Below are 13,977 nucleotides of genomic sequence, written 5' to 3'. Positions count from 1 at the left end.
ACTAAGCAGAAGGTTACCGTAACATAAGCATTTCTTAACATATTTGGTGTGTCTACTGCCAGGTTCCTCTCATGCTTGAATTCCTAGTTTGTTTCAAGGTGGTGAGACGCCACGCGTCTCCTCCGGTCCGGCTCTACCTAGGAGTCTCCTCCGGTCCGGCTCTACCTAGGAGTCTCCTCCGGTCCGGCTCTACCTAGGAGTCTCCTCCGGTCCGGCTCTACCTAGGAGTCTCCTCCGGTCCGGCTCTACCTAGGAGTCTCCTCCGGTCCGGCTCTACCTAGGAGTCTCCTCCGGTCCGGCTCTACCTAGGAGTCTCCTCCGGTCCGGCTCTACCTAGGAGTCTCCTCCGGTCCGGCTCTACCTAGGAGTCTCCTCCGGTCCGGCTCTACCTAGGAGTCTCCTCCGGTCCGGCTCTACCTAGGAGTCTCCTCCGGTCCGGCTCTACCTAGGAGTCTCCTCCGGTCCGGCTCTACCTAGGAGTCTCCTCCGGTCCGGCTCTACCTAGTAGTCTCCTCCGGTTGGGCACTAAATTCCCACTGGGAATCAGTCACTGGGCCCCCTGATGAGTCACGCTACTAGCACATTACCGATCAACTGAATTTAACATTTATAATCTTATTACATCAGTACCAGGCTTCTGGTAGACATGGGCCATACGTGTCACGTGTAATGCATGTTACTTAGGGAAATGCATTTTTTATTAGCACATTTAGGTAAATGTGCATTTGCACAGCTGCCCTAGACTATATGAAGGGGAGTATCGTGTGTGTGTGTGTGTGTGTGTGTGTGTGTGTGTGTGTGTGTGTGTGTGTGTGTGTGTGTGTGTGTGTGTGTGTGTGTCAAGGAAAATGCATATGGAGGTTATCTTGAGATGATTTCGGGGCTTTCAGTGTCCCCGCGGCCCGGTCCTCGACCAGGCCTCCACCCCCAGGAAGCAGCCCGTGACAGCTGACTAACACCCAGGTACCTATTTTACTGCTAGGTAACAGGGGCATAGGGTGAAAGAAACTCTGCCCATTGTTTCTCGCCGACTAGCCTGGGATCGAACCCGGGACCACAGGATTACAAGTCCGGCGTGCTGTCCGCTCGGCCGACCGGCACAGGATACAACTTTGTTATCGCTGCATCGCTGTTTTGTTGTAGCTGTTTAACCTTTTAGGTCTTAGCAGGAAATTGTTTGTTCATGAAAACGCCTTGTGTGATCTGGGGCGTCTTAGCACTCACAGCGGCCCGGGATTGGTTGCGCTTAACAGGCAGCCGTATGTTGGTGCTGGATTGGACTGTCCAATCACACTCATTTCTAACATTACTATTGAAAAAGTAACCGCGGGAGACATGGGAAGATATTCAATTACCTGGAGAAATCTTTGGGATCATAAAAGGATATCAGATCTCGCTCGAGTTGACTGGAAAAGAACGACGAGATTGATTTGGCATCTTGAGTGACAGGTTTAGAGGGGTAGGGAGGGGGAGGGGGCAGGAAGCGACCATACCCTCGGGCAGCCTCGTTATACTTTCACCTCGAATACCCGTGTTTTGCCCAGGGTGACACCCCCAGGGTGACACCCCCAGGGTGACACCCCCTAGGGTGACACCCCCCAGGGTGACACCCCCCAGGGTGACACCCCCCAGGGTGACACCCCCCAGGGTGACACCCCCCAGGGTGACACCCCCCAGGGTGACACCCCCCAGGGTGACACCCCCCAGGGTGACACCCCCCAGGGTGACACCCCCCAGGGTGACACCCCCCAGGGTGACACCCCCCAGGGTAGCAGTCTCTCTCTCACCCACCTCATGCATGTATTACCATCTCGGTCCCCTTGTATTAGCCGTGTATGCGACAGTTTATGTGGAGATTTAATAGTGATAAACTTTAGTGACTCAAGTGAATCGACTTGAGAATGGTCCAGGACGGACCGAAACGTCGTCGTCCCTTCACCTTCTAGTGTGTGGTCTGGTCAACATACTTTAGCCACGTTGTTGTGACTCCTCGTCTGCTGATAAACTTTAGTATGAATGCCTGTGAGCGCGCGGGGGGGGGGGTTAATTAATCACGAATCAATTAACACTTAATGAATAACGTGACAGTGTATAACCACGAAGGAAACATACAAGAAGTTACTTGAGCACTTTACTGTTAATCAACACATCTTCAGAAGTATGACTGATAGTTATAGAAGAATTTATTTGCTGCAAGATTGTAGAAAATCAATCCTTCAATAAATCCTTCAAAAGTCGTAGAAAATAATCCTTCAATGGTTTCTTTACCATGAATTTTGGTAACTATTTCTTAGTATCGGTATTAAGAAGAGCAAATGGAAGCATAGAAATCACACATTTCTATGCTATGCTTTCTATGCTTCTATCGAAGCATAGAAAGCTTACATTATAAGATCACCACAGCCGTTATATTTGCCTAATATAACGTAATATATTATATATTACCCAATATAATATATTATAGGCTACCATCAGCTTTGTCCGGTCGTGATGGTCGAGTGGATTAGGTGCCCTGTACACCAGATGCATAGTGCTCCTGGCAGTATGGGTTCGAGTCACTTCTGGGGTGACTTGAGTTTTCAGTTGCATGTATGCCCGGGGACCATTCAAGCTTGTTCGTACTTTTATATATTATATATAGTGACGAGAATCTGGAATAGAGGAGTGGCTATTCTGACAGGTCTTGTGCTAGTCTCACATAATAATAGTAGTAAAACAAAGACAACTGCTTGTGTCTTCTGTAGTGTGAGAGTTGTGGGTAAAAACCAGAACGAATAAAAACTTTAAACATTTAATATAACAAAAATTACTTTTAATATTACAACGAAATCATAATTAATAATTAATGAAAACAAAACCCTTAGACACTTTGCTTTACACAAGTTCAAAAAGATTAATATATACAAGTGAAACTTACGTTAATAACAAGGGTGCAAGTCAATTCTTTATACAAAAGCTGTGTTTACCGTCACTCAGGGAAGCGAGAGTAGTTGTTACAGCTGAGAGCACTCGAAGGGTACTCTGTTGTACTGGATGTTGTTGTTGCTATAGATTCAGCTACTGTGAACAAAAAGTTCCAAGTAGCACGGGCTATGGTGAGCCCATAGTGGACTTGCATGGCACAGGAGCGGGGCTGTAACTTGGTGAGCTGGATGCTGGCAAGTCCTTTTATACGGGGCATGACGTCATAACTGGCGCGAATTCTGTAGGTATAACGATCAGCCGGCAGTTAAACGATCATAACAGTCGTTAGCTAGTGTCGTCTGGTCCCCTGCTGAGACAGTAGGTACGGGTGGAGGGGGGGGGGGTGTGGTGTGGTGTCTAGACAATATCTGTGGGCACGTATCTTCTTGTTGTAGATGTTGAAACATGCAGATACGTTGGTGATATATATATAATATATAATATATATATATATATATATATATATATATATATATATATATATATATATATATATATATATATATATATATATATATATATATAAATGGGGGTGGTAGGAGAGGAAAAGATTAAAGTATTCAGTGAGACTCCACAAGGTCTTCTCTGAACACTATTTATTTTCTTCTTCGAGGATGTGGGTCCCTTTAATTAAACCAGTGGTGGTACCCCTAAAATAAATAAATAAATATATATATATATATATATATATATATATATATATATATATATATATATATAATTTGTTTTATTTAAACTTTGTTACAAAAAAGGAGTTACATATAGGGTACGACGATGATTATCCTAAGTTATCGAGTTCCTCCAGCTCCTCAAATGGCGGGATACCAGTTAAATGTTGCAGGGCCATGACGTGGCACCATCTGGGCGACGAGCAGGAGTGCCAGGATGCTGGTAGCTAAGAAACCACAGTTATATCGTGCCCAAGGATGTGGCGAGGCGCGCACGCCATCTGTCGGCGTCTCCACGCCTCACAACCTGCCCGCCGAATTGATATTTACATCAGTTTCTCCTTGGGATGCAAGTCATAACGTACACAAGACGGTTCGCTAGCGGATTGTTCAACCTACTTGTACCCCACCCAGAACCAAGCGAACCCAAACTAACCCACTGTGTCCACTGCCACTGTGGGCGGCAGTGGACCCCATACCCATCCCGTGGGCGGCAGTGGACCCCATACCCATCCCGTGGGCGGCAGTGGACCCCATACCCATCCCGTGGGCGGCAGTGGACCCCATACCCATCCCGTGGTCGGTGGTCGGAAAAGGTTAGAAGAACGTAGTGAACTCAGGGACTGAACCCCAGAATTCATGCAAGCAAGTGACAATCTTGTTAAGCTAGTTATACACAGTTTAACCCTAATGTATAACGAGTATCGTTTATAACTCAAATGGTTCAAGGACTGACCCACCACATCCCCCGAGCACAGCACTGTGTGTGTTCACCTGTGCTCACCTCACTGGTCATGAGTTGTGGGTGGAGGTGGCTTCCACGACTTAATCTTTCAGTACATTCCATGTTGATTACCATCCTTGCTCCATACCAGCACTTCCCTACCTGGTTGATGGGGTTCTGGGAGTTCTTCTACTCTCCAAGCCCGGCATTACTTTACTAAGCCCCCTGCGTTACTTTTAACGCGTTTGCATTTCCAACTTCCACCGACATACTTTTTCACTCTTAAATCATAGAAGTCCTTGTCCACCGTGCCTCTTGTCTTGAGTACTTTGCATGAAGTGATCATGATATCTGCTGCTTGTCGCGTGTAGTGTTGGTGGGGTTCATGTGCTTTGACCTGGATGGTGGTAGCGAGGGCGGCGGTAACGGGCACAGTGAGGCGTTGAGGGGTAGGGCCTCGTCTGGTGGCGGCCTGGGGCTCCAGTACTCCGCACTCAAGGTCATCTCTTCCAGCATCCATCTCTCTCTCTCTCTCTCTCTCTCTCTCTCTCTCTCTCTCTCTCTCTCTCTCTCTCTCTCTCTCTCTCTCTCTCTCTCTCTCTCTCTCTCTCTCTCTCTCTCTCTACCCTAAGATAAGGGATGGAGTCTTGACCCCCATCTCCCTTCTCCACCCCTCGCTCCCCTCTACACATTGCTCCTCTCCCCCATCCCCCCCTCCCCTTGCCCCCCTCATCTCTGAAAACGTAATAAGTGCCGGGAGTTCGAACCAGGCACTCCCCTCCGCGGCACTGCCACTGGGAGGAGGGGGGGGGGGGGAGGGAGTGCCGACTGGTGGCTGACACGGGCCCTCAGTGTGTGTGGTACTCCCCTACACGTGTTCACCTAGAGGGGTTTTGATCGCAAGCTTCAGCTCTTGTGACTCGCCTTTCTGCCTCTGGTCGCCTGTTGCGGTGGTCCCCTGGTTCGTACACGGGGTATTTGCCCTGCCTTATATCCCTACGGCTCGTCCCTCCAAGTAGCACGGGCTATGGCGAGCCCGTAGTAGAGAGAGCGTTTAGCAGTCCTCTCAACCTGTGTGGCTGAGCTGGGCCCACTCCAGCGGTCCTGGGTTCACTCCACTTGGTCTCTGACCGGTGTCGCGTGGTTGGTGGGCGTGTCAACCAGGCTGTTAGAGGCTGCTGTTCGCAGTCTGAACATGGTCTTGTTTTGCTTGGCCATTTTTTTCTGTAAGTTTGACTGTACTCTTGTTTAATTTAACCGTCTGTCTGAACCCGTCTGTCCCCCTTGTGTCTGTCTACCCAAGAGTGCGTCTACCTGCCCAACCGTCTCTGTCCACGCGCCCGAAATCAATAAATATGTAATATATGCAAACCAGGAACTGATTCCTGTTTGTGTTAATTTACCGTTAGCTCCGAGTTGCTTCCAACTTTCCCCTACCGGTCCCTTCCTCGCTTTGTTGGGGGGGGGGGGGGAGGGTCCGGTGAGTGGGAGAAAGTTGCCGCCTGACCATGATACGCAGGTTCGAATCCTCGTCACGGCCCTTGTGGAGTTGTTCATGATATGCTTGTTATGGGGGAGGTTGGGTGTAGTTTGTACCATGACGAATATATTATACTAGGAGGGGGGGTGGGGTAAAGGAGGGTTAGCCGGCGGTGCCCGGGACAGTCTGTCTTACCTTCCCACCATCATTCCATTATCTCTTTCCCATTTCCTCTCACCCCTCTCCCATTTCCCCATCTCACATCTTAACTACGTGCTACCTTCACTGTACGGACAACGATTGTCACCGTAGCCATCTTCACTGCTCACTATTTTTATCCTTTATCACATCCGCGATTTCAATTCAGAATTCATGGAAATCGCACTTTGGGGTGGGGGTTACAGGCAGGTATTGCTTAGTTTTTTTTTTTAATTAAGGCCGTCGCGTACCCCAAATTATCTTGAGTGTAACTAGGGGGGTATGAATTAATACATCTTTTTTACCTTAAACTCGTACTCATCCTGTTAATGGTAGTGGCAGCCATACTCATCCTGTTAATGGTAGTGGCAGCCATACCCATCCTGTTAATGGTAGTGGCAGCCATACCCATCCTGTTAATGGTGGTGGCAGCCATACTCATCCTGTTAATGGTAGTGGCAGCCATACCCATCCTGTTAATGGTAGTGGCAGCCATACCCATCCTGTTAATGGTGGTGGCAGCCATACCCATCCTGTTAATGGTAGTGGCAGCCATACCTATCCTGTTAATGGTAGTCGCAGCCATATACCCATCCTGTTAACGGTAGTGAAAAAGGTTACAGAGGCATGTATAATGAATGATCTTGGGAACCGAACCTCCAAATATTCGTTTAGTTGATAAAGTTACAGCATTGCTGAACTAATTACTGAATTAACATGTACCTTAACACCCTGCTCACAATTGTTGTTAGTTTAGCTTGATTTAACATGTTAGTCCAACCCGTTCTCGCAAATTTAATAAGTCAATATTGACTTATTAAATATGTGCATAGGTGACATACTTAACATAATAGATACCCTTAAAAAGATTCATAGAAAACACCGACCTTACCTAACCTTGTTAGTATCTTAAGATAAGCATCTTATTGATTCGTAATTACAATTATTACCTAACCTATAATAGTAGTCTCATAAGGGGTTTGTGAACTGAACTCCAGGGTTGTGTAAACTAATTTACATTTGTGGTGTACTAGGCTTTATTGTGTCGGATATGTGATAGAAGGGTAACTATCTTATTGTTTATGCATGTACTTTACGTGACCATAAGATAAAGAAGCAATAGACTTGAAAGCTTACAACGTTCTACAATAGACAAGCTTTGTTTAGTCTCTATTTTACCCGTTTACTGGCAGGAAGTACATTCTGAAAGTTTCCTGAAGGTACTTCCTGAAGTTTCCAGGAAGTACATTATGAAAGTACACGGGGATATGTATACTCAGAAAGGTGTGTGCTCCGGTGTTCGGTATATATATACACCGAGTACACTTGTTAGTCACGAAACTATTGTGGTGGCCATAATAACCTTTCAGAGGTGGATAGGCTTTAGAGTGGGGTCAGGGAGTAGCCTCAGTCTCACCACTGGCGGCAAGGAAGCTTGGACAGAGTAACACTTGGGTGAAGAGTGCCTTTCACTCGTCGAGGGAGTCCAGTGTGAAGCCTGCGGAATTGTCGGGTCGCAGTGTGTCGTGTTGGTGACTGTTGCTGGTGATATGGCTGGCAACGGCCGCTCGCCCGTCCGCCCGCCCGTCGGCCCCACACACCTGCTTTCTCTTCCACAAGGCGCGCGCGGGAAAAAATGCCCCGCGCCTCTTGACATGTTTCCCCTCTCATCTCACACACCTCCTTTTCCGTACGATCCTCTATTTGGATTGTACGTTTAGCTACGGGTTCACTTGGTAACTAAGTGAACTCTTGGTTGTATGTGGAGGAAGTGAACTCTTGGCTATATCTGAAGCACGTGAACCCCTGGTTATGTCTGGAACAAGTGGACTCTTGGTTATGTCCTTGCAGCACATACAGCTCCTGGGCCTGCACTTGTGGGCGGACGGGAGGCCTGTTGCTGGTCTTGGAGGCCGTTCTTGGCAGCCCGTACTCGCAACCGTTCCCAACGGTCGCTCCTCCACCAAGCCAATATACGAGCATACTCCAGAATCATGCGTTATCCTTACAAAACCATTCGAAAATCACTTTGAATAAATGTATGATGAAAATCAGCTTTTTCAACAATATCCTTTTAAATTAATGCACAATATCCTGGAAAATTAGTAAGTTTTATACACTGGGAAACACTGCCCATCACATCTTTTTCTCAAAGCTCATTCCCTAATGAATACATTTTTACTCTAAAACGTTGTGGTGGCAGTACTGGGGACGACTCGAACACCCTCTCCACTCAGCTCTCTACACTTTCTGGGGCCAGGAAAATCCAAATGACTACCATTAACAACTGGCTACCATCTCTGTCTGAACACGTCACTCCTCACCTGGCCTGTCCCTCTACGCCAGTTCCCGTTCCAAGTTTGTTGAATGGTCATTTAGGTAAGATCTGAACCATTTTGGCATGACAGACTGTTGTGTGACGCTTCACACTGTATTGTTGAGTTCACTAGATGAATGTGAGCACCTTTCAAAGCCTCTATATCTTTCCTGAGTTATTGCGGCTTAGTTTACATTTGTTAAACAGTTTATGAGTTCCGAAGCGCTATACGAAGTTATACTGTATAAATAATAATCTTGGATTGCGGGTTTTTGACGCTCGTAAGTTTAGTAAATACTAAGCCATTACGATCCAGGAAAGATGTACATGTTTCGTAAGTAAATACTTCATGACTCTCCTGGCTGTAACCGTCTTAGATTACATGATCCACGTTGTAATAGTGTTTGTGTGGTGTGAGGAGCGTTCTGTATGATGCATGTTATCTAAATGTTCACTTGTTCATTGTTTGTGTCCCCCCCCTGGCTGAACACTCATGATGCTGCTGCTGCACGTGTGGTGTTGAACTGTGTTGCACCGGCTCAATGTTCATCTTCATTTCGCCTTTTAATGATCTTTGTTCAGTTGCATGGCTTTGTGTTCACCCTGACTTGCACATGTTCAACTGTCACGATTACATATTTGCATGGTTATATCTCTCCTCGAGAAGTTTTGATTTGATGTTCATGCTGGAACAAACTGTTTTTTGCTTTTGTTTTTGCTACACCGCTCAGTTTGTTCACCAGCCTGACGTCCCTCCTGGGGTTTCCTCTGCTCCCGACCACATCACCAGCCTGACGTCCCTACAATGGTTTCCTCTGCTCCCGACCACATCACCAGCCTGACGTCCCTCCAATGGTTTCCTCTGCTCCCGACCACATCACCAGCCTGACGTCCCTCCAATGGTTTCCTCTGCTCCTGACCACATCACCAGCCTGACGTCCCTCCAATGGTTTCCTCTGCTCCCGACCACATCACTAGCCTGACGTCCCTCCAATGGTTTCCTCTGCTCCCGACCACATCACCAGCCTGACGTCCCTCCAATGGTTTCCTCTGCTCCTGACCACATCACCAGCCTGACGGACACTAACCACGAACTCTGATTCTCTCAGTGACCTCCTCCCCCCCCCTCCCCCCCACACTCATCCTAATAGTGTGGGGGGGAGGGGGGGGTGCTCATTAGTGTGCTCACACACTAATGAGCATCCCGCACATTAGAGTGCGGGATGCTCCCGGACGCAGGTTCGAATCCTAGTCACGGCCCTTGTGGATTTGTTCACCCCATGGGGGCGTCTTTGTTCCCAACAGTGATTACCTACATTGTCTCTCATCTCAGGAGGATGTCTCCGGTGTCTCTCTCAGCGGCCTATTAAGTGACACAGGCTAAGCCTCTCTGCGTGACGCTACAGTTAATATAAGACTTCTCTCCTTGTGTGTTTCCAATCCTAATGCGACTTCTTTGAGCATTCTCCTCCTCCTCCTCCTCCTCTGTAGGTACAGTGATTTGGTGTAGTATCTTTGTGTGTTCCTCTTTGTCTTGTGATCGTCTTATATCTTTTCCATTCTCCTTACATGTGGCTTTGATTCCTTTCTTCTCTCTAGCCTTGCCTCTCCTACCCACCTCTTCTCCTCTTTCTCCTTGTAAACTGCATCTCATTCTTCTCTTTCATCTCGCAATGTCTCTTCATTGTGGTCCTGACTCTTTAATCACCTTGCAAATTAATGTTGTATTTTTTGGATTTATTTTAGACTCGACCAACACTGGCGAGTTGCAACACGTGTGTTGCAGCAGTGTTGGAGCTGCGTACCAGCAACAAGAAGTCCAAACATTTGGTTTACAAAGTCGACACAAGGTGGACACACTCTTGACAACAACATGGGAAGGTGCCAGCACACACACGTTCAATATCAGGACAAAATATGTAGTAAAATATGACGGTGCGCTTCCGAAGGGGATTGTAAAGCGGTCAAGTATTTTGTTTGTCTCTCCTGAAACCTTCAAGGAACTGTCAGTGTTATACTTGGGAGACGTTGGGTGTAGATCACTTTCTGAAGTGTTCAGAGCTGTCAAGGGATGCTGCGTCTTGGGCAGTCAAGCGCTCACAGTTGTCAAGGAATGCTGCGTCTTGGGCAGTGAAGCACTCACAGCTGTCAAGGGATGCTGCGTCTTGGGCAGTCAAGCGCTCACAGCTGTCAAGGGATCCTGCTGCGTCTTGGGCAATGAATCATTCACAGCTGTCAAGGAATGCTGCGTCTTGGGCAGTCAAGCGCTCACAGGTGTCAAGGGATGCTGCGTCTTGAGCATCCCACCGAAGAAAATATCACGTGCTGGGAAAATGGGTCAAATTCCTGAACTGAACGCGTCAAGAAATAGAATAAACAATATGGGGCAAAATGCTTCGAGTTACATTGAAAGAAAGAAACATTTTCAGGGGTTCGAGTCGTTTAGAACATTTGTGACTAAATCCCAAACTGAAGAGACGTTATCTTTCTCTGTCAATCAGGTCCACATAGACAGCATCGTATACACAGCTGCTCCAGTGACTATGGAAGTTTTAGAGCAGAAAACTGTGTACTCGAAGGGAGAATATGACCCGGGGAGCTTCACGAGGCTTCAACAGGGTCACTATTGTAGTGTGTGTGGGGCGGCAGTGAAGTGTATTAGCAGCGGTGGCATGCCTGTCAGCTTCATTAGCAACGGTGGAACGGCAGCCAGCTTCAATAGCAACGGTGGAACGGTAGCCAGCTTCATTAGCAACGGTGGAACGGCAGCCAGCTTCATTAGCAACGGTGGAACGGCATCCAGCTTTATTAGCAACGGTGGAACGGTAGCCAGCTTCATTAGCAACGGTGGAACGGCATCCAGCTTTATTAGCAACGGTGGAACGGCATCCAGCTTTATTAGCAACGGTGGAACGGTAGCCAGCTTCATTAGCAACGGTGGAACGGCAGCCAGCTTTATTAGCAGCGGTGGAACGGCATCCAGCTTTATTAGCAACGGTGGAACGGTAGCCAGCTTCATTAGCAACGGTGGAACGGCAGCCAGCTTCATTAGCAACGGTGGAACGGCAGCCAGCTTCATTAGCAACGGTGGAACGGTAGCCAGCTATATTAGCAACGGTGGCACGACGGCCAACAGTGTCATCAACAACGGAAACCTTGGGCAAATCTCGGCCACCTGTACAAGAAGTCTTCATTTCCCAGAACCTCTGACCAGGAGAACAACAGCATGGTATTATTTCCCGCGTGAAAACCACGTAAGAAAAGGTACAAGTGACCACCTCTTGGAGTCGACTAATGCGGCCCAGGCCTCACTCCTCACCCTAACTACTCCACCAGACGTTATTCCCGTCCCCAGTACCAAATATTCCGGGGTGAGCGGCCATAAGTCCGCGCCTTCTAACGGCGCGATGTTAATATCCGTTATCTTGGATTATACTGCTGCACGGGCCGCGCCCCGGACGACAAGGAGTCGGCCTCCGTCGCATTTTCCCGAACCGAAGACTTATTTTCGCTATAACATGGGGACAAAGTTCGCTATGAGGGCTCCAGATTACATTACGCTGGAAAGTAGTTTAAGGAGTTTCCCTGATGTTACATTTGGACATAGTGAACTACACACGCCGATGACTGCAAGTTGGGTACATTTGACAAACAGATGCAAAAAATAGTGTGTTTGAGATTTTCAATACTGATTTATTTCTAGTCCTGAAATATGTAGACTGTAGTTACAAAATATATGGATTTATACATGTGAATTTAGTTTATAATTAATTTGTTTTACAATTGATTGTTCGATACAGGACTTTTAGGCTATTGTATGAGCTTGCCTTGAATGCTGTATTGTATTGTATTCTTTTCTTCAGTCTGCTTCCTCCATGTGATATTTTGCAGTGCCACCTTCATTATTAGATAGTTTCTCGAAAGCAGGCATAGTACTTAGAAAGCAGGCATAGTACTTAGAAAGCAGGCATAGTACTTAGAAAGCAGGCATAGTACTTAGAAAGAAAGCATAGTACTTAGAAAGCAGGCATAGTACTTAGAAAGAAAGCATAGTACTTAGAAAGCAGGCATAGTACTTAGAAAGAAAGCATAGTACTTAGGACTCATGATTCTTCCACTCTAATTTGGCTGCTCTATTATATACAGTAGTGTATATTATTAACTTTGGTAGATTGAAATAATTGGCTTATGAGTTTTAAAATCACTGTTCAGTGTTCTGAAGTTGTCAACGCAGTTGATTCAAAACCCCAGGGGCCAGATTCACGAAGCAGTTACGCAGGCACTTACGAACCTGTACATCTTTTTCGATCTTTGGCGGCTTTGTTTACAATTAATTAAACAGTTATTGAGCTCCGAAGCGCCAGGAGACTGTTTATAACAATGACAACAGTTGATTGGCAAGTTTTCATGCTTATAAACTGTTTAATAAATGTAACCAAAGCCGTCAAAGATTGAGGAAAGATGTACATGTTCGTAAGTACCTGCGTAACTGCTTCGTGAATCTGGTCCCCGAAGTCCCTGGTTGAATTTTCTCATTAAACGGAGATATTTGTGGACATTTGTTTCCACCTGATGATTTTAGTTCGCCCATAAGTAAATAGGTAATAGGAAGTCTGGCAACCGTTCTGGGTTGTGTCATGGATTTAAGGTTAGTTAATTATTTGCCAAAGAGGGACCCCAATTAGTAAAACTACAGGCTTCCTTAACCCAAAATACTGCACGAAATAGGGAACTTGATTAGTTAAAATATCCGAATGCCGTACCTAATTAACTAATGTAATCTGACACACTATTTTGTATAAATATATTATTATAATATCTTTATAAGTAGATTCATTACACAATCCTTTTAACATGAAATAAAAAGTCGACTTCGTTCTCGTCTCAAAATATGGAATCCCGGGTTCGACTCCCCGGCGGGACAGAAATGGTTAGGGCATGTTTCCTTTAACCTAATGCCCCTGTTCACCCAGCAGTAAAAAGGTACCCAGGAGCTAGTCAACTATTATGGGGGGTGGCTTCCTGGGGAGAGGTGAGTAGTTTGATTCTGGGAAGGTGGCGGAGACCTCGATATAAGCCTAACATGTATATATATATACTCTGGCTGCCTGTCCCCCGACACAATATATTATGAAAAATCAACAAACCTCTTTTTCAAATCTTACAAAATTGTTTGTAATTGTTTTTCTCATAGCTTACTGGATTCACCATGGATTCTCTGATCCTATGGAAACGTAACTACAGTAATGTTGCTACAGTTCAAAATACAGCTTGACAAAAGTCACCAAGAAGAACAGAATGATAATTCACAATTATTAATCAACCTGCTTCGTAATTTGAACGTGGCTACGATATAGCTAAGCTAAATAAATTTTACAAGTTTACCCGTATAAATATGTAACGTTTTCTACAATCTTAAAACTACCAAAGAAAACGTAATTTTGCACGGTAACTTAAATATAAAATGTGCACGTTTTTTAGGTTAATTATACATCATGAACATAAATAGGTCTGAAATGATCCGTCACTTGTGAATCCCAACAAATGCCAATTAACAATAGCAGTGATAAGGACATGTCACATCTTTGCTTATATTGAGAATTAAATTTTGTTATTTGACATGTAG

The 13,977-nt window shown here is 46.0% G+C and overlaps 1 protein-coding gene across 2 annotated transcripts in view; it reads left to right on the top strand.

The window, feature by feature from the left end:
* LOC123773934 (uncharacterized) overlaps window positions 1-13,178 on the top strand; it is a 46,252-nt gene extending 33,074 nt beyond the window's left edge. For both annotated transcript variants that reach the window (XM_069318665.1, XM_045767917.2), the window contains 2 exons: window positions 8,238-8,413; window positions 10,098-13,178. In XM_069318665.1, the coding sequence (XP_069174766.1) occupies window positions 8,238-8,413; window positions 10,098-12,019 (2,098 nt within the window). In that variant the 3' untranslated portion in view covers window positions 12,020-13,178. The remainder of the gene's footprint in view (window positions 1-8,237; window positions 8,414-10,097) is intronic.
* Window positions 13,179-13,977: the final 799 nt, after the last annotated feature.

The sequence above is a fragment of the Procambarus clarkii genome, chromosome 91, assembly GCF_040958095.1.
Source record: "Procambarus clarkii isolate CNS0578487 chromosome 91, FALCON_Pclarkii_2.0, whole genome shotgun sequence".
Taxonomy (NCBI): Eukaryota; Metazoa; Arthropoda; class Malacostraca; order Decapoda; family Cambaridae; genus Procambarus; species Procambarus clarkii.
This window is presented reverse-complemented; position numbering and strand designations above follow the sequence as displayed.